The sequence below is a fragment of the Stomoxys calcitrans genome, chromosome 2, assembly GCF_963082655.1.
Source record: "Stomoxys calcitrans chromosome 2, idStoCalc2.1, whole genome shotgun sequence".
NCBI lineage: Eukaryota > Metazoa > Arthropoda > Insecta > Diptera > Muscidae > Stomoxys > Stomoxys calcitrans.
The window spans coordinates 113,271,829-113,293,458 of record NC_081553.1 but is presented as its reverse complement, the minus strand read 5'-3'; the positions used below and the strand labels follow the sequence as shown (position 1 = coordinate 113,293,458).

The 21,630-nt window shown below is 38.6% G+C and overlaps 1 protein-coding gene across 1 annotated transcript; it reads right to left on the bottom strand.

Moving 5' to 3' along the window:
* Positions 1-12,627: 12,627 nt before the first annotated feature.
* On the bottom strand, positions 12,628-21,210 carry LOC106089796 (endocuticle structural glycoprotein SgAbd-9). The gene is made up of 3 exons (XM_013255786.2): positions 21,164-21,210; positions 16,367-16,494; positions 12,628-13,007 (listed from the first exon to the last, which is right to left on the bottom strand). Exons 1-3 carry the CDS (start codon positions 21,179-21,181, stop codon positions 12,782-12,784), a joined length of 372 nt encoding a protein of 123 aa, XP_013111240.1. The 5' UTR covers positions 21,182-21,210; the 3' UTR covers positions 12,628-12,781.
* Positions 21,211-21,630: the final 420 nt, after the last annotated feature.

Here is a 21,630-nt window from a genome sequence, read left to right as displayed (position 1 = left end):
TTTCCAATATTTCGGCCGATATCTCACGAATAAATGTTTCAATGCTGTCTTCCAATGCGTCAATTGAATCGGGCTTGTCTGTATAGATATGAGCTTTAACATAGCCCCTTAAACAAATTGTCTAAAAACGTTAAATCGCACGATTTAGGCGGCCAATTAACCTGTCCCGAACGTGAAATAAAATGTTCACCGAACTCGCCTTTCAATAAGTCCATTGTTACGCTGTGTGGCATGTGGAAACCACATGTCCTGCAAGTCAAGCTCTTTCATTTTGGCCAAAAAAAAAGTTGGACATCATCTCACGGTAGCGCTTACCCAAGGCGGATTTATAAAGGTGGTCTCTCGCGAACAGCTGTTAACAGGTTTGACGGTATTAAGATGAAAGATTTTTGTTTGCATTCTCTTTCTTGTTATCTTCTTTCTCGCAAATTCACTGCTCATGTACGCACACACATATATATACACGCACACAAATTACTTTTGGTGTGTTGGCAAAACGTCGATCAGCTTGATGGCAAGATGGCGAATTGCACCATATGATTTGTGGTTGTTGTACAAATGAGACCACCTTTAATTGTTTCGCCATGGCGTTCACCATTCACAGTTACGTTACGAATCGCATCATCGTTGAAGAAGTACGGTCCAATGATAAACCCCACCAAACCGAGACTTTTTTTGATGCATTAATAGCTCTTGTAATGCTTCTGGCGAATTCTGCTTATATACGTACCCAGTGAGCCAAAAATGAGTTACGTCGCTGCACACGATGAACTTTCTTAACAATGCACGAATTTTGATAATCAAATTCAATAATCAAGCGTTGTTCGTTTGTAAGACGATTCATGGTTAAATTATAGACCAAACTGAAGATGTTTGACAGTGAAACAAAACACAAAACGTGCGTGAGCTGTTTTAACCAAAGAGAGTAAAAAGGGGAAGAGTTGGCATTAGAGCAAGATTCGGTATGACCAGTGGCAAAGTTAAAGACACAACATGTTTGAATTGCTTACGATATTTCGTTTTTCCTTTTATTCCAACTTTCAGTTGCAAGGAATCAAAGCAAAATACGAAAAAATGTTCGAACGAATGCTCGAATCAAAACAGAAAACCCCGAAAATGTTGGAACCCTCAATGTGAATCCATTTGGAATACATCGAACTGGTTGCGTCTTCAACGCGAGTTTTTCAACGGTATTGGGAAGACTAAGCAGAAACCCACTCTTCTTATTTTTACCCTCTTTGTTTTTAATCAGTTTTGCCAAAAAGATAAAAGCCCTTTATTTATAATCTAAACTTCTTAGTCTCATGGGTGTATATATTTCAAAAAGTTAAGATTGTGCAGGCGCACAGGCACTTAGCCCAAAATGTTTTTTTTTTTTTTATTTTCATTTATTATAGAATTCGTACCCCTCATCTTTAATTTATGCGCCATATTGTTTACATGAGGACGGAACAAATGTTTACCCTTTTGCCATATACCCTTCATTTGATCATCATATTTCCATTATTGGGCTACATGCCAAATAAGGTATAACACTCTCGGCTACTTATTAAATTTTTGAATGTTACGTTCGTACTCTAAGGAGTAGAGTATTTAGACCCAGATTTTGTTTAATCGGCAACATGTCCTTTCGAGAAGGTATGAAGGCCCTTGAGATTGTTGGCCCAATATCAAATTCCTACTCTATTCTCAAATACCTTGAATTTGAGCCCCGAATTGTTATAGTAAGGCTACATGTCCGTTGGTGCCTTTTGGAGTAAAACTCTCTGAAAGTTAAATCCATATATCAAAGTAAGGTTCGTACTCTACTTGTAAAACCCTCATTGTCATGATTGATGAGCCTTTGGAATATTCCGTGACAGGGCAATACCTCACACAACCTCCTTCTGATATTGAAATATAAAGTGCTCTGCTTTCATCACTGACTATTGCAAGTAAATCTAAGTCTATACGAACAAAGAAACTTGCAAAAAGATTTTAATTTTTCATCTTAAAACATATGGGACCCTTCACATAATGTAAGCAAAAATACCGCACGCTCTTTCCTTTACTTGTCTTAACTCTCCGCCAACTGTTTCATTTATTAAGTGCATAGTGTTGCAACACAATTGGATACATTGACTCCTTTTAATGTTTACTTCAATGTTTAAAAAAGTGTGTTGCCAAAGTTGTATTTTACCGTTGCCAACATATTAAACCGCAAACATCAGTGTCCATAGACGCATCTCAAGCTACTGACTGACCTTCATGCCAAAGAACACCAAGTAGGGCCACACACATCACACCACCACACACCCTGCACCGCAATAGTGGCCTCTACTAACATACTTGTTTAATTAAATGTTTAATTACAAAACAACTACAGTTTAATTCATCATTTTCTGGATTTTCTTTTCGAAGTATTAATTTTCATATATATTCTGCATATCTCGGGAAAAATATCTTTCGATTGATGCCAATTTCATTAAAATCAGCCATTTCACCGTAATATGTACCACAAACTTGCTTTTATAAAATCCACCTACTGCATATGACCGGCAACTGCTGCCGCCTTAGTGTACAACCACTTTTACAACAACTGCATATGATCTGTAGTTATAACATTGTTTGTCTTGTTGTACAGGCTTGAAAACATTACGAACAACAACAATTCTTATGTCCCGCACGCCAAAGCGGAGCCTTAAGAAATGGCCTGACCTACCAAGTAAGGCCACGCACATCACTCCCCCACAACACCCTCACCCAAATAGTGATATTCTTTCTCTCGCACCATTTGTTTCTCTTACTCTCACCCCTAATACTCCCACCAATGGCTTGCATTCACACACATAACGAATGCTATAGAAGAAAGGCAACAACAATTTGTTGTGTTTATGCTTCTTCTACCTTAATTTCAAAATCAATTCCCCATTTTCATGGCTTTTCTTTAAAGAAAATTAATTTTTATATATATTCGTAGCTTCTCTGGAAAACGCCAGATCTAGGAGATGCGTGCACCGATTTAAGTGAAATTTTGTATGCCAAAAAATTTTGGGGGTCAAATAAACCGGGGGGACTCGCACGGGTCCCCCCAAAAAACACCAACAGGACACTTTCATCGCTTTGGGCAATATGGGTATAAAATGAAAGGTATTTAAGAGTAGAGTACGAACTTGGCATTAAAATATTGCTCTAAGTGTGGGGGCCCCCAGAATACAAATCTGACACAAAAATTTATTTTTTGGTGTCTGAGGGCCCTCCCTACCCCCCAAGACCCCTCAGTAGGGCGAATTTACCGATTGGGACAATATGGATATCAAATGAAAGCTATTTAGAAGTAGTGTTCAAAGCTGATATAAAAATTTATTCCTTGTTGTCTGAGGCGCCTCCCCACCCCCCAAAACCCCTCAACAGGACATATTTGCCGATTGGGGCAATATGGGTATCAAATGAAAGGTATTTGCAAGTTGAGTACACATCTGTTATAAGAATTTAGTCCAAGGTGTATACGGGGTCTCCCCAACCCCAAAAACCCTCAAAACGGGCATAAATTTTCAACGTCACAAAATGGGTATCGAATAAAAGGTCTTTGCGAGTTGACTATGAATTTGGTATGCACAATTAGGACAGAGTCTGGGACCGGCCCACCCGCTAAATACCCTTCAATAGGACGTGTAGTTCGATCGGTATATGTCAATTAAAAGAAAGGTCTATGACAATATATTTCGAATCTAATGTTGGTATAAGAATTCAAGTATCTGGGTCTCGTCCTACCGTTCCGCAGGAAAGTAGATCACGACAATAAAAGACTCAAATAAATTGTCGGTTGGTTCTTAGCGTTGGGGGAGTGACCGAGAGTATATCGTAATCAAATGAAAGGACGTGTCAGAGGGCAATCCCCCTCCCCCTATCCTACCCAAAAAAGGATTTAAAAATAATATATGAATAATATGAAATAATATATGAAGGCTGATCAGGAATAGGACAGAAATAAAAGGACTTTGGTAGTAGAGTAAACTTTTTACCCTCAAATTGGGACACAGGAGGGCATGCGGATCTTTAAGAATGTGGTACCCCAAGTGGTCGCTTTGAAATATGATTTTAAATGTAGATAACCATTACAAAAAAATGAATTAGTGTAAATCTGAACGAGACCCAAAGCCCTGAATATTTTGATGGTCTCCTTCAAAATGCTTGACATTATGAGGTTCAAACAAAATTACTTCAGATAGATCAATCTCGGATAGATCAATCACGATAGTATGGGACTCAAATGAAATGTGGGACGTATTTCGGGGACTGCCCCAGCCCCCAAAACATCTCTAAATCGGACATGGTGGCAATATGGGGCTCAAATAAAAGGTATTTGAGAGTAGAATACGTATCTGATATCCAAATGTAGGACCAAGTGTTTGGGGGCCGCCCCTCCACCAAAACACCCCCCAAAGAGAAAAAATTTACCGATCATAGCAATAAGGGGCCCATATGAAAGGTCTCTGGGAACAAAGAACGAATCTCTATCAACATTCGGGGAAAATGTCTATGGGGCCACACCACCTCATAACACCCCAAATGATACGTATTTGCTGACCATTGCAATATGTAGATTAAATAAAAGGTTTTTTAGAGTAAAACACGAAGCTAATATTTATTTTCCGGGCCAAATCACTCAGTGGCCGCCCCATCCCCCAAAACCAAACATATTTGCTGACTATTTCAATAAGGGGCTCAAATGGAAAATATTTGTGATTGCAAAACGAATTTGATATCCAATTTTGGGGCCAAGTGTTTGGCTACCCTAAACCAATGGTTCAAATAAAAGATATTTGAGAGTAGAGCACAATGTCGATATTTTTTCAGGGCTAAGTGTTTGAGGGACCACCCCACTCCCCAAAACATTCCTAAATCGGACATATTTACCGATCATGGCAATGTGGGACTTAAATAAAAGGTATTGAGTGCGAAATTGATACCCACTTTCGGGACCAAGTTTTTGGGGGTCCACCCCTTCCCCACCGAACAGCATTTATTCACTGGCCGTGATACCCACTTACGGGGCCAAGTTTTTGGGGGTCCACCCCTTCTGCAAAACGCCACCGAACAGCATTTATTTACTGGCGGTGGCAATATGTGGCTCAAATAAATGGCATTTTAGAGTTAAACACGAATTTGATATATATTTTCAGGGCCAAGAAACTGAGTGGCCTCTTTATCCCCCAAAACGGCCATGTATGCCGACTAAGGAAATATGGGGCCCAAATAAAAGATATTTGGGGAAGAGCACGAATCTGATATCAACTTTCGGGATCAACTGTCTAGGGGACGTCCCACCCCATAACAACCCCCAAAGAGAACGTATTTGCTAACCATGAAAATTTGGGGCCCAAAGGGAGTACAGGTCGATGTTGATAGGGGGACCCACCCCCCAAACCGGACATATTTGCTTACTTTGCCAATAAGGGGCTCAAATGAAATGAGATTAGAAAACGAATTTGATATCCTATTTTGCTGATATATATACTATCAAATACCTATTATTTATTGACATAGTAGGCGAACATGGCCGGTTTGAAGGGAGTTTTGGGGGGCGGACCCTAAAATAATACCAGCATCGTCCTAGAGCACGATTTTGTTTGAGTCCTATCAAGTTATTCAGGGCAAGGAGTCTTGTTCAGATCCACACTAATATTTTTTTTTTTTGTTTTGGTTATCTACATTCAAAATCATATTTCAAAGCATTTTTAAAAATCCGTAGGTCCTCCTGTGCCCATCCCAATTTGAGGGTTAAAAGTGTACTCTACTACCAAAGGCATTTTATTTCTGTCTTATTCTATCCTGATCGCCATTCATATATTATTTTTAATTCCTTATTTTTGTTTAGTATAGGAGGAAACATCCTTTCAATTGAGTACAATATATTCCCGGACGTCCTACATGACAGTTTGGTGTTGGTTTTATTGGGAGGTGAGTGTCGGTCCTCCCGACGCTAAGACCCAAGAGACAATTTATTTGAGTATTATATTGTCGCGATAAACATGTCCTGCTGAATGGCTGGACGGCTGGACGTGACCCAGATACTTGGATCCTTATATAACTATTGGATTCGAACTGTACTGTCATAGAACTATCTTAATTTCCATATTATCTCGATCGAACTACACGTCCTATTTAAGGGAATTTATTGGGTGGACCTGTTCCGTACTTTGCCAAATGTGTATACCAGATTTGTAGTCAACTCCCAAAGACCTTTTATTTGATACCCATTTTGTGACGTTGGACATTCATGCCCGTTTTGGGGGTTTTTAAGGTTGAGGATGCCCCGTAGGCACCTTGGACCAAATTCTTATAACAGAACCCGTTTTGCGGGTTTCTAAGGTTGAGGAGACCCCGTAGACACCTTGGACCAAATTCTTATAACAGATGTGTACTGATGTACTCAACTTGCAAATACCTTTCATTTGATACCCATATTGTCCCAATCGTTAAAAATGTCCTGTTGAGAGTTTTTGGAGGGTGGGGAGACGCCGCAATCACCAAGGAATAAATTTGTTTACCAGATTCTTTCTCTATTTTGAATACCTTCCATTTGATATCCATATTGTCCTAATTGGTAAATATGTCCTGCTGGGGTGTGGGTAGGCCCCTCAGACATCAAGGAATGCATTTTTATGTCATACCCATATTGCCATAAGCGGTGAAAGAGTCCTGTTGGGCCATTTTTCGGGGTTGATGGATCTCCTCCTCGAACACTTAGATTGAAATTTGTATATCAAGTTCGAACTCTACTTTTAAATTCCTTTCATTTGATACCCATATTGTCCCAATCGGATTAGATTTTTTTACCAGATTCTGACTCTACTTTTGAATACCTTTCATTTGCCATAAGCGGTGATAGAGTCCTGTTGGGGGGTTTTTTGGGGGTGGTGCACCTCCTCCCCGAACACTTAGATTGAAATTTGTATACCAAGTTTGTACTCTACTCCTAAATACGATTCATTTGATACCCATATTGTCCTAATCGGTAAACTTATCTGTTCCGGTTGGTTTTGGGATGGGGCGTCCCCCCATGTTATTTGGCCCCAAAATTCTATACCAATTTCGTGGTTTTGAGGTACCATGAGGTGGCATACAAAATTTCGCTTAAATCGGTGCATCATCTCATCTCATCGCCGAGATCTGGCGTTTTTGAAAATTGGGGTAAGGGGGAGGGTCCCCCCGTATTTTCACTATTAAGCCAGAAATTTATCTAGCAGCCCTCGTGTCAGTCATCCTCCTTCTCCTGTGGTATCACTGCCACTTAAACCTAACCTATGCTAACCATGCCTTCCAATAACATTCTTCGTAGTTTGTAACACCTTGAGATATGGGTAGATTGAAAGTATTTAAAATCTTTGATTGATATATAGTTTCTTTGTTCATTCTTTACGAAGAGAAAACTGTCAGCAAGCATTCAGTCAAGTTTGCAAATATGTAGATCAATTCGAGCTGAGTCCAACCGCTAATTATTGTTGAAATAATTTCAGTTTCAGTTTAAATGAATTTGCGCTCAATATTTGTGCTTCTTTTATTCTAGGAATATATGTCTGCCTGTATTAACATAGACAATTAGCATTTTTTTTAATTATTTGCATATTTCGTAAGCATGCAGATAATCATTTGTCTAAGCGCATAACTATGACATTCGTGGCATGCAACATTTTGAGTTTAATTGCATGCGAATAAACCGCAGAGATTCATTTAAGATTTCGCAAACACGAAATGAACCTGACCTTTACGTTAAAATCGAGTTGCTGTCGATGGATTAATCTGTCATTTATTCTTAGCTACAGGTGGGGATGACTTTGGCGATTTGAATTTTAGCAGATGAAAAAAAAACTTTTATCCAAAAAATGCAAACATATTAATGCGGACATCTATGATGATTTTGGACAAATTTGTCAGCAATTTGAATATTTTTTCAAGCAAAAAAGATGTTACATACCCAGCAAACTAGTTGAATACCGAAATGTCTGTGTTGGCATTGGAGAAGTAAGTTTTGATCATATTATGCCCTCCACCCTAGTATGGGGGTATACTAATTTCGTCATTCCGTTTGTAACGTATCGAAGTATGGATCTGAGACCCAACAAATCATATATATTCATGATTGTCTTGACATTCTGAGTCAATTTAGCCATGGCCTTCCATCTGTCAGTCTTGCGAAAGCACGCTAACTTTCGAAACAATAAAGCTACGCACTTGAAATTTTGCACAAATCTTAGTGAAAGTTGGGAGTTTAGACCGCGTGTCATGCATTGGGTATATACTGCAGTTATCAGACCTATACTGCTATATGGTGTTGTGGTCTGGTGGACGGCGCTTCAAAAGTCCTCCTGCTGCTCAATACTTGACCTGATCCAAAGGATGGCTTGTTTGTGCATCACAGCCGCACTGAGGACGGCACCATCTAATGCACTGAATTTAATGCTACATCTTATGCCTCTGGATATTGTGGCTAGACAAATTGCAGCGACCACTGCCGTGAGGTTAAGGGAGCTTTCTCATTGGTCATGTGGCGGCTACGGACTCTGTGTTTTTCTTGATGCAATATCCGATGTTCCAGGCAATATGGATTACACCCTACCTGAGCTGCTTTTTCATAAAAAGTACTGTACCACTATTCCTGATAGAACCGATTAGAACTACAATATCCCTGGTAACAGAAGTTACATAGACTTCTATACGGATGGTTCCAAACTAAACGACCAGATGGGCTTTCAGGTGTACTCTAAAGATTTAGAACTGGTCATCAAAAAGGTTACCCGACCACTGCAGTGTGAAGCAAGCGGAGATCCTTACAATTAAGGAAGTGGTGGAATGGCTAAGATCTAATGTCTTTACGACGATTGGCATAAATATTTTCTCAGACAGCCAGGCAGCCATTAAATCCCTGGATAACGTATTTCTGAACACAAAAACTTCCCTCGACCGTGGCAGATCTCCCAACGAGATGGCTGTACAGTTCAAAATTCACCTGTTCTGGGTGCCAGGGCACAGAGATATCCCAGGGAACTCTAAAGCGCACGAGCTTGCGAGACTAGGAACTACCCTACACATTTCAGGGATACTGGAGTCGGTGGGTGTGCCTCTAGCGACATGTAAGCTAAGTTTTCAGGACCAGTCCCCAAGTCCCCAATATATAACCTAATCTAGACTTGAAGAGATCTACCGCTTTGCTGCCATTGGCTAAAACAGACGTCTCAGTCATTGTGTCCGTCATGACAGGTCACTGTCTAATCGGAAAACATGCTGACAGACTGAAGGTTGCCAGGAACGACTTTTGCAGAAGCTGTGAGGACATCGAAGAAGAAGAGACTATAAAACATCTTCTGTGTGTGTCCCGCACTAGTAGTCAGAAGGAGTTCCACTTTAGGTTCTCATTTCTTTGAGAACCTGTCTGATTTTGCGGATGTGAACATTCGCAAGTTATTGGGTTTTTTGAAGCTATCTGGATGGTTGAACGGTAGGAACTAGGAGGCATCTTCCTTCTTCTGTTCCTGTGGTATCACAATGGACAAAAACGTCTAAGTGAGTCTGATGTCAGACTGTCACTTAAACCTAACCTAACCAAGTGTAGGTCGGTTGGGATTGTAAATGGGCCATATAGGTCAATGTTTTCATATAGCTGCCATATAAACCGATCTCGAATGTTGACTTTTTTAGCATCTAGAAGGCAACAATTGGAAAGCATGGTCAAAATCGGTTCATAACCTGATATAGCTGCCATAGAAACCGATCTTCATATTTGACTTCTTGAGCCTTTATATAGCGTAATTTTTATCTGATCTATCCACAATGACTTCTTCTGTGACCTTAAAAATACGTGCCAAATATGGTCCTAATCGGTTCTAAACCTGGTATAGCTCCCATATAACCCAATCTCCTGATTATGCTTCTTGAGCTTCTAGAGGCGCAATTCTTTTCCGATTTTGCTGAAATTTTGTACAATGACTTTTCTAATAAATTTCAAAATGCATCCCATTTTACTTCTTGAGCCCTTATGGGGAACAGTTCTTATCCGATTTGCACTATGACAGTTGCCATATTTACAGTCCCTACAGGGCGCAGCTCTTTTCTGGTTTGGCTGACATTTTACACAACGATTTTCCTATGACTTTTAACATATGTGCCAAATACGGTATGAATTGGTATACAAACTGATATTCGTATATGTAGCTCCCATATAAAGCGGTCTCCCGATTTTACTTCAGGAGACCCTATAGTGCGCAATTCTTATCCAGTTTGGCTGAAATTTTGCACAATGACATCTACACAGAAAAAAATAACACGAAAATTTTTTGCTTGCGCTCCTTTATTTTGATCTTTAAAATTTTGTCATGATTTTTCGAACATCTTCGAGCTCGAGATCATATTCAATGCTTTCGATTCAAAGAATAGCATAGAAAAGAACTTATAAAAGATGAGTCCTTTGCTATGCTATTGTTATTCAAAACACTTCGACTGGCTGGTGTATCATGATTTTCAAATTGATTCTCAAAGACTATTGAGTACGGTGTAGAATCTTAAAAAATGTTATATAGAAAATGTGATTGAAAATCTTTTTTTTTTCAATTAAACAATAACGGCCTACATCACTTTCTTTTTTTTTCCTTTTTGTCACTCGATTCGTTCTCAAATTCATTGAAAACAGCTGATTTTATAGAGGCAGTACAATTGTTTTCATTGAGTTGGCGAACGAATCGAGTGACGAAAAGAAAAAAATTTAAGTGGTCTAGACAGTAAGTTCTTTCAATAAAATTTTAATGCAAGCGGAATTAAATAACGGCCTACATCATTTCCTTTTTTTTCTTTTTGTCACTCGATTCGTTCTCGAATTCATTGAAAACAGCTGATTTTATAGAGTGAGTACAATTGTTTTCATTGCTTAGCTTAGCAAAGTCCCTGCTCAAACTGCCATCATCTTTTGATTCGGTTGCAATGGCTATTTCATTGCCACTGCCGCTGTCTGAATCGGAAACACTACCTTTACTTAAAAGTTGTAGAAGAACTGCACATCCCTCTGGCTTATCTGTCTTTTTCCTCATTCGTTAGTCTGAAAACAGGTCGTGCTCTTGAAGCATTACTCTCGACTACAGGTGACAAGGCACCCACATCTATAGGAGGGGCGGAGAACATGCTGGGATCTGATGCCACCACCGCATCTGTTGGGTCTTTGGAGTCCATTTTGACCCGACTGCTAAAAGACTTTAACATTTTTGCTTAATAGGTAGTAACTATTCCAAAGCACAGAAATTTTTGAGGAGCGAAATGAAAACACCAACATTTTCTCAGAATTTAGTTATATTGAACAAAAAATTCAAATTTCTTTAAGTAGTTTATTCTGTAACAAATTTCAGAAAAGGTATCGTCAACGATGATATGCTATTTCCCATGTTTTAGCTTAGTTCATGCTTATTCCAAAGAAATTCCGTTTAAGGAAATTTACTCATGGTAAGTTAATTTTATTTCTACAAAGTTAGTTTTCTTATTCTTTAGGAATTTTTAATAAAACGTGGATAAAATTCATGAACGATAAGCATTTTTCTGAGTGTAGGCCACCGTAGCGCAGAGGTTAGCGTGGAAGTCCGCTTATGACGCTGAATACCTGGGTTTCAATCCTGGCAAGAACATCATCAAACAATTTTCAACCGCTGGTTATCCCCTCCGAATGCTGGCCACATTTGTGAGGTACTGTACCTTTTGGTATGGCAGCCATGTAACAGTTCTGTTTATATCCTAAGGACACTATCTGCATTTGTTACCATCCTTACTTCTTTTTCTCGGTAGGAGGATGTCCCCGCATAAAGGAATAGGTTTGATGTTTCAATCTTAACTAGATGTACCTCCCATATAAACCGATCAATTTGATTTCCTCACCATAATTCTTACAAAAACTGGACAGATTTTTTTCATTCATCTCCACATAGACCACAATGGTTTCACTTTCGTTGGTTCTGTGTGAAGATGGACAAAGTTAATGCTTCTCAAATTTCTATTCGGTGATATCATTCAGCATCACACAAGTTTAAGGCAAGAAAGATAAACACGTTTTAATGCTGGTGGCTAGAATTTCAAGCGTATATTTTATGACTATTTATTAAGACCATTATTAGTCTCAGTTTTGAAAACCAACTGGCCTTAAGAGTAGATTATGTCAAAAGCTGTGAATAGTTGGGTGGACTTCGTTAAAAAAAAAAACGAAAAACAACTGTCAAATGCAAAAAAAAAAAACAGATTCGAAGTTGCTCTTTTGCAAATTCCCAACAATAACAGTAATAATCACATTAATATAGAAAATCTAGTATAGTCTAGTCTAGACAGGTCTAACGCTCGATTAACGAGAAATATGGTTAAAAAGTATAATTGGAGAGTTGTTGAGATTTTTTTCTCTTGTTAAGGATGACATCAATAACTAGAATGAACGACATTGACCTTGAAGAAGATCCAGTAAGAACTCTATTCTAGCGAAATAGTTTTGTTGTTCACAGTCATATGGTTGCTAGTCAGGTGCTAAAAATGGCAGACTCCCATAGTAATACAAATCAAAATCACTACCAAACATAAACCAGTTTCAAATTTCATAATCAACTAAGAACAAAAACAAATTCATTTAAATAAAATAGAAATAAAAAAATTAAGTTTATTAACTTTTAACAATCTCATCATCATAATCTCGAAAAGAAAAATAATAAAACAAAAAAAAAAGCAAAAAAATAAAAGAAAATACTAAACACCAACTGATCGATCGATTTGTGAACACAAATTAACCAGCCAATGATTTCAAAGAGCCGGGGGCCAATTTGCGATTCTTCAACATGTAACGAGATTTGTAACCATCTTTGTCGGCAGTGTACATGGTAACGGTTTCGGTGTCAGTCTTTTCATCATACACGGTGTAGGTACCCATGACCACCAATTCCTCTTCAGGGGTGCCAGGGTTCATAATCATACCGATTTCCTCACGTTTGCTGCCATTGGGTTCGTCCAAGCTGTGTAGTAAATAAAGAACCAGGAAATTTGTTAGAAATATTCTCTAATTAGAAAAAATGTTTTGAATAATTTGTAATCTTTGCCCACAATGGTATGCTGATCTATAAATCTTTCAAATGCTAATTGCTTTGAGAAATGTGAATAACCTCACAAATGATTTTTTCCTAATATGGAAACTCAATTTAAAACCTAAATATTAATTATATATTGTAAAGCAAAGAAATATCTCAAATCATTGGCAACAACTATAAATTTCCGCCTTCCTATATTGAAGTTGATGGTATATTATTGCTAGTTTTATGGGGTTATTATTATCAACAAAATTCTGGTTGTAAACACTTTCAGTGAGAAACTTGAACTAGATTCAGAAGTGTTGAAATGCTAAGTTGAACTGAACGGAACGCGTGCGTTCCAAATGGCAATAGTTACTTAAGGTTTTTATATCATACTAGCTGGCCCGGAGTGTTTCGCTACTCCCTAAAGTGTTTGCGGCCTTTTTTTCATGGTTAAAATTTTAAAATAATTTATATTTATATTTTTAATTCTCAAATACCTTTCATAAAAACCCCGTTCAGTGTACATTTGCATTTGGGGGGCATAATTTTGGAGTGGTGCGACCACCTGGGAATATGGCTAAACTTTTTATATATGTTTCATATTCTACTCTCAAATATCTTTCGTTTGAGTCCCATAGTGTCCCGATCGGCCCATATGTCAGTTTGAGGGTGGTTTTTGGGTTGGGGACTTGACCCCAAATTTTTATAAAAGTTTCGTATTCTATTGTCAAATACATTCCGTTAGAATCCCATATTGTCCCGTTCGATGTACATGTTAATTTGGGGCATACTTTTTGGGGTGGAGGGCCCTGGGATTTGAGTAAAATCTATGTATAAAAGAGCTCCGTGACTGACCATCAATGATCGTTAACGCCCAGCCCAAACGGCTAAAGCTGGAATCAGGAAATTTAGCACGAATTTGGGTTTTGTGGCCTACGACCCATGGGTCGTTGACGGTCATGGGCGTTGACGGTCATTGATGGTCAGTCTTGGAGCTCTTTCATGTATATAAAAAATGGGATTTTGGGATAATCGTACGTTTAGGTACTAAAAAGTACCAAAAAGTACGAAATGGTGAATGTTTTGCAAAAATTTCCCAAAATCGTACCGGAATTGGGAGAAATAGTACGTTCAGTACCGCAATTGGTACTTTTTGGTACCTTTTTTTGTTAACTGAGCTAGAGCTTTGAATTTTAGTACTTAGGTACACTATGACAACTTTTGGACTTTTAGATATTTAGGACCAAAAAAGGGACGAAATAGGTGAATTTTGCATAGGGCGAACGGGTAGAGCTAAAACTTCAAAATTTGGCTTAAATGATGGTTGTTGCCAAATAAAGGGGGTAGATAGAACAAATAAGAAAAATAGTACTGGAAACGGGAGAAACGTTCGTTTAGTAACGTATTTGGTACCATTTTCTACTTTTTTAAGGATTGAACAAGAACAAGCTCTGAAATTTAACATGTAGGTTCAACTAGGCAATATATTTTGGCTGATTAAGTGATTTTTCACAAATCGTACATTTTGGTACCAAAAAGTACGAAATAGCTTATTTGCTTTTACAGTGAACAAAGAAGGGTAAAATTATATAATTTGGTAAAAATTATCGTTAATACAATAAGTTGTACCAAATACGAAATGTTGAAATCGTACCAGGTGTGAAAGAAAACGTACTTAAGTGTTGTAATTGGTACTATTTCGTACTTTCTTTATAGATTGAGCTACAGCTCAGAAATTTGGAACGCAGATACACCTTGGCAGTAAGTACCGGGCGACTCGAAGATTTTTTTGATAATCGCACATTTGGGTAATAAAACGTACAAAAAGGTATTTTATTTACAGATTGAGATACAGCTCTGAAATTTGGGATACTGGTACATCTTGGCGGGGGATTAGAAGATTAATTTTTTTAATTTGTACATTTCGGTACTAAAACATACAAAATAGTACTTTCTTTACGGATAAGGCTAAAGCTCTTAAATTTGCAATGCAGCTACACCTTGATATTGCGTGTAACATCGGGGGCAGCGAAGTGACTGGGCATGTGCTAGTTTTTTATATAAGTTTAGTATTCTTATTTTAAATACCCTTCATTTGATACCCATATTGTTCCAATCGTTTTGGGTTTGGGCGTTCCCCCGATTATTTGTCCCCAAAGTTTTATATCAATTTTGTGTTTTTGGGTTGCCATAAGCGCGCAAACCAAAATAAATCGTTGTACAGCGGTGTAAAATTGTGCTAAGGGGGGGAGTCCGCTCCCCTTCGGATATCAAAAAATGGGATACTCTATATCCATTGGGGAGGTAAACTCTGTTACCTGGGAACATTTCATAAAAACCAGGTAAGCTGTTTTTGAGTCTATAGATATCATATAAACAAACAACTAATAAACAAAGCCCAACACTTTCATTTTATACCCTTCACCTAAGATGAGGTGTATAATTATTTCGTCATTCCGTTTGTAACATATCGAAACATTGTGAGACCAAACAAAGTATATATATTCTTGATCGCCTTGACATTCTAAATCGATTTAGCCCTGTCCGTTCGTCTGTCGAAAGTTAGCGAGCTAGGCGCTAAAAAATTTGAACGAATATTAGTGTAGGTCGGTTTGGATTGTAAATGCGCTATATCGGTCCGTGTTAGATATAGCTGCCATATAAACCGATCCTGGATCCTGACTTCTTGAGCCTCTAGAGGAAGCAATTCTTATCTGATAAGGCTGAAATTTCGCAAGAAGTGTTTTGTTCTGACTTCCAATAACTGTGCCAAGTATGCTTCAAATCGGTTCATAACCTGATTTTGCTCCCCTATAAACCGATCTTCTGATTATACTTCTCGAGCCTATAGAGGGCGCAATTCTTATCCGATTTGGCTGAAAATTTTCACATTGACTTCTTATATGACCTTAAACATATGTGTGAATATCGGTCCATAGCCTGATATAGCTCCCATATAAAGAGATCTTCTTAGCCGACTTGGCTTGGAGGGTGTTTTGTAGATAGGGCAGCATGACCCCAAACATTTATAATAGATTCGTTGCCTACTTTCGAATACCTTTCATTTGACATCCATATGGTGCTCAGCGGTCTATAAATCGGTTTCCCCCTGCCAACCCGCCAACCCACCCTTAATTTCTTTGTGCCAAATTAGTGTTTTTGGGTCACTTGTCGTAAGTTTGGATTTCAGATACTCCACTCCTATAGACTTTCCATTTGAGTATCATATAGTTCTACGTGCCCTGTTTGGTCATCTTGGCCCCAAGTAATAACATTAGGTTATAGAATTAAATGTAACTTACTTGAAACGATAGCCTTCTTTGCTTGGGGCAAAGCTATAGTATTCTTGCATAATGGTGGGGAAGATAGAATCCAAAAGTCCAGCAGAAGTGGATACCGATAGGGCGGCCAAAACGGCGCATACCAAAATCTGTAAATAAAATAAAAATTATTTAAAATGTTACTTATTATTATTTTATCTGTATATTTGATTACGTATATCGTAAGTTGCGAATGTGGTTCATGTCGCATCATATTGCAAATTGCAAATTTTGGCCATGAAAATCCCACTAAGGAGCAGTGGCAAACTTCTCACATATCAATGAGTGCAGTCCGATTCAAGTTTAAGCTCAATGATAAGGGGCCTCCTTTTTATATCCGAGTCCGAACGGCGTGCCGCAGTGCGACATCTCTTTGGAGAGAAGTTTTACATGGCATAGTACCTCACAAATGTTGCCAGCATTAGGAGGGGAAAACCACCGCGGAAAATTTTTTCTGATGGTTCGCCAGGATTCGAACCCAGGTGTTCAGCGTCGTAGGCGGACATGCTAACCTCTGCGCTACGGTGGCTTCCGCACAATATATCTGTATGTTTGTATGTATGTGCACCATATTTGGATATAACTGTAATATTGATGGATCACGCAACATCATTTCATTTGAACAGTGAATGTTTATAGATCCCTCCATTCCCTTCATATTGTCCATGCTTGATTTTTTCATGAGTCGTAAGTTTCTCATGATTTATAATAAGGTTCGTAAGAGTGATATCATTCCCTAATACCATTTTTAGTATTCACGCGTAATATTTGTGAGTCGTGTTTGTTTAATGAGTTTCTCATGAGTCATTATTAGTGTAGTGAGCGTAAGGATTTTGTTTTCAGTCATTGCCACGCACGATTAGTTGATGGGGAATGGATCTCATTTACGAATCACGTGACTTAAATGAGATTTGAGTCGCCAAATTTCATCTTGATTACAAAAAAACGACAGACGGACATGGTACAGAAAGTATACCCATACAGACGGACATGGCTAAACTAAATCAGGAAGTATTTTTGAGTCGAATCATAAACTGCATTACAGCAAGATATAATCTGTAGCAAATTCTGATGTGTATGACATACATTCCCGACGTATAATATAAATATTCGAGTGAAACGTCGTAAACCTTTTCAAAAAACTAGTTTATGACAGCCTTAAAACGATATGGAAATTGTATTATTTCAAACCTTTGTAAATTTATGGTTATGGCAGCCCTGGTGCATTAGTTGGGAATTGCTCCTACAATTGCTTCGGATCCTGACGTAGACATCACACATCAACATTTTCACCCGTTTTTACCCAATCGCTAGCACCTCGGTAGCCGAGTTGATAGCGTGCTCGGATTGTCAGAGCGGGGGTCGTGGTTTTAATTCCCACCACAGGCCGTGGCCTGTCGCTATTGTTGTATTACAATGGACGTGAGACAGTTAAGAACTGACTCACGAACTGACAGTCGAAAACCTAAAAAATTGTCATCTCTGATTACAGCAACAATTGTAGTCTGGTGTACAGTTCAAGTTTTAACCATAAATGCCATACAAACGAGTACTTTGTTCACGAATTTCATTCTAGGACCTAAAATTCTCATCTGAAAACCTAAGAAAGTACTCAATCCAACTTTGAGCGCAGTGTTGGCAAGAGTCGCCCTAATGTTTCTTATTTTGCTTGTACGCATCAAAAGGAAGTGATATGCACTTTCCTATTTGCTAAACAAATAGCCCCCCCCCTCTCCCCTCTCCTCCGCCATAGCCAGGAGGGAGGGGGGTCCTTCGGGCCCGAGCACCCGACCCCCATCCATCAAAATTCTTCTTTTTCGAATGTTACCGCGTATGTACTTGTTATTGTTTTGTAGTTCTAATATGCCTCTTCTCAAATAAAATACTGGCTACGTCCCTGTTTTATGCAGTGGGACAGTCTAATATATGCAATTCCGGGCCTGCCAAAAAGAAGGAGTTTCACTCTTCATTGAGTACTTTTCCGAATTGGCGGATGTGAACATTCGCAAGATGTTAGGCTTTTTATAGGAGTCTAGTTGGTTTAACGATAGGAACTCGAAGGCGTTGCAGGGTTGGCCACCTTTTCCCAGATAGGAACTACAAGGCGGTGTGCGACTTCGGTAGGTCCCTTGAAGACGAGACGACTGCTGCAAGGTTGGCCACCTTTTCCCAGATAGGAACTGGAAGGTGGTGTGGGATTTCGGCAGGGCCCTTGAAGACGAGACGACCGCTGCAAGGTTGGCCACCTTTTCCCAGGAAGTATTTGGTCGCAGACGAACGTGACTTAGTGGAGGCATAAATAAACGCTAGGTATCCATAATGAGTTGTTGCTGTACTCCCAAGACTGAGCTGCTCATGACATGGCCTGGCACCTTTCTTGCCTATGTTGATGTTGTGGCGTTTGTCCATCTTTGTTTTTTTCTCTTGGATCTATAGTTGTGTTGGGTCATCTGGGAGGGTTGCTTAATCTGGTGCATGTTGTTTTTGTGCATACTCTGTATGCTGGCAATAGACCGGTTCAGGGCGATTTCCCTATTCCCTCTATCCGAATCGGTCTATAAACCGATCCCCGGGTTTGACTTTTTGTGCTCCTAGATTATAACCTGATTTGGCTAAAATTTGGCACAAAGACTCTTGTTTGACTTCCAGCATCCGTGTCAAGTATGATTCAAATCGATCTATATACTGATATAGCCCTCTTATATGCAGATAAGCCGATATTTTCTTTTTTCAACAATCAAATCGGTAATTGATTGAACGAACTGAGTTAGGTTAGGTTACGATGAAGTGGCAGTTGGAAGAGATGATTTTAATTTGTGGAATATTACTGTAAAGAAGCTATCTGATCCATCCATTGGTATACATTTTGAAATGTGGCTGAGCTAGCTTGCATTTTTTGTTATTACTCTACTAATGTGCATATGACTGGCATGGCCTTTTGTATCTAAATTTAAAGAAAAAAGGTTATGGGAAGTAAACATTCAGTGGTGATTATAAACATCCATTGAGACACACACTTACATACATATCCTATTTTTATACCCTCCACCATAGGAAGGGGGGTATACTAATTTGGTCATTCTGTTTGTAACTACTCGAAATATTCGTCTGAGACCCCATAAAGTATATATATTCTTGATCGTCGTGACATTTTATGTCCATCTAGCCATGCCCGTCCGTCCGTCTGTCTTTCGAAGGCACGCTAACTTTCGAAGGAGTAAAGCTAGCCGCTTAAAATTTTGCACAAATACTTCTCATTAGTGTAGGTCGGGTGGGATTGTAAATGGGCCATATCGGCTCATGTTTTGATATAGCTGCCATATAAATCGATCTTGGGTCTTGACTTCTTGACCATATAAACCGAACTGGAATCTCGATTTCTTGAGCCACTAGAGGGCGCTATTCTTATCTGATTTGAATGAATTTTGCACGAAGTATTTTGGCATGATATCCAACAACTGCGCCAAGTATGGTTCAAATCGGTGCATAAACTGATATAGCTGCCATATAAACCGATCTTGGGTCTTGACTTCTTGAGCCTCTAGAGGGCGTAATTCTTATCTGATTGGAATGAAATTTCGCACGAAGTATTTTGTTATGATATCCACCAAATGTGCCATGTATGGTTCAAATCGGCGCATAACCTGATATAGCTGCGATATAAACCGATCTTGGGTCTTGACTTCTTGAGCCTCTAGAGGGGGCAATTCTTATCTGATTGGAATACAATTTTGCACGACGTGTTTCGCTATGTCTTCAAACAACTGTGCTAAGTTAGGCTCAAATCGGTTCATAACCTGATATAGCTGACATATAAACCTATCTTGAATCTTGATTTCTTGAGCCACTAGAGGGCGCAATTCTTATCTGATTTGAATGAAATTTTGAACGAAATATTTTGTATGATATCCAACAACTGTGCCAAGTATGGTTCAAATCGGTCCATAACCTGATATAGCTGTCATATAAACCGATCTGGGGACTTGACTTCTTGAACTTCTAGAGGACGCAATTCCTATCCGATTGGAAAGAAATTTTGCGCGAAGTATTTTGTTATGATATCCAACAACTGTGCCAACTACGGTTTAAATCGGTCCATAAACTGATATAGCTGTAATATAAACCGATCTGGGGACTCGACTTCTTGAACTTCTAGAGGGCGCAATTTCTATACAATTTGGCTGAAATTTTGCATGACGTATTTTATTATGACTTCCAACAGTTGTGCCAAATATGGTTTTAATTGGTTCATAACCTGATATAGCTGCCATATAAACCGATCTGGGATCTTGACTTTCGGAGCCTTTAGAGGTTGGCCTAATAATCAATTATGGTCTGAATCGGTCTATACCCTGATACATCTCCCATATAAACCGATCTCCCTATTTTACTTCTTGAGCCTCTAAAGGGCGCAATTTTTATTTGAATTGGCTGAAATTTTACACAACGTCCTCTACATTCAGTTTAATTATGGTCCGGACCATCGAATTGATATAGCTCCAATATCATAACAATTTTTTTCTTTTATCATATGTTTGCCTAAAGAGAGATCCATGGTGGAGGGTATATAAGATTCGACCCGGCCGAACTTGGCACGTTTTCACTTGTTTAGATTAATTATTTTCCATAATTTCTATTTCAGCACAATTTCGTTGTAAATCTTTGGTCATTTCACTTAATTACATTCGAATTTCACTACAATTGGTAACTAAAGTGTTAAGTTTTCGAAAATCCCATACAACATTCTTTTCAGGGTACTTCCCCCAAACGGCAACTCACCAATTTTGAGGATGCCATTTTTTGTAATAGACAACGCTTAGAGTGAAGATCACAAACAAGACTGATGGACGAAGACAGCACATAGTTACCATCTAGCCTTGCTTTAGAGATTTTTTAGTTATGAAACAACCAACTACTTTGCAAGATTCTAAAAATATGCAGCTAATTCAAGTTTTGTTGTTGTTACTGCTGCTGCTGTTGCTTTTATTGTTTATTAGCGTTTTTAGTTAATACCATTAACTAATAAAAAGTAACGAAAGAAGTAGTAGAGGCAAAGAAAAAACAAAAAAAAACAAATGTTTCAAATACCAAAACCGGTTCAAGCGTTATTTATCATATGGTTGAATTTTAGGCGGCATTCAAATGATATTCAAACTCGTTACTATTTCACGCATACAAATTGCTGATAATCTGTTGGCGAATTGGATATATTACTATAACATCCTTGTGATTCCAAGCAAAAATTC

Bases quoted from the DNA above. Each gene is read 5' to 3' on its own strand.
- LOC106089796 (XM_013255786.2), bottom strand. The intron at 13,008-16,366 runs GTAAGTTACATT...TTTACTACACAG, and splicing joins AAAGAAGGCTATCGTTTCAA to CTTGGACGAACCCAATGGCA.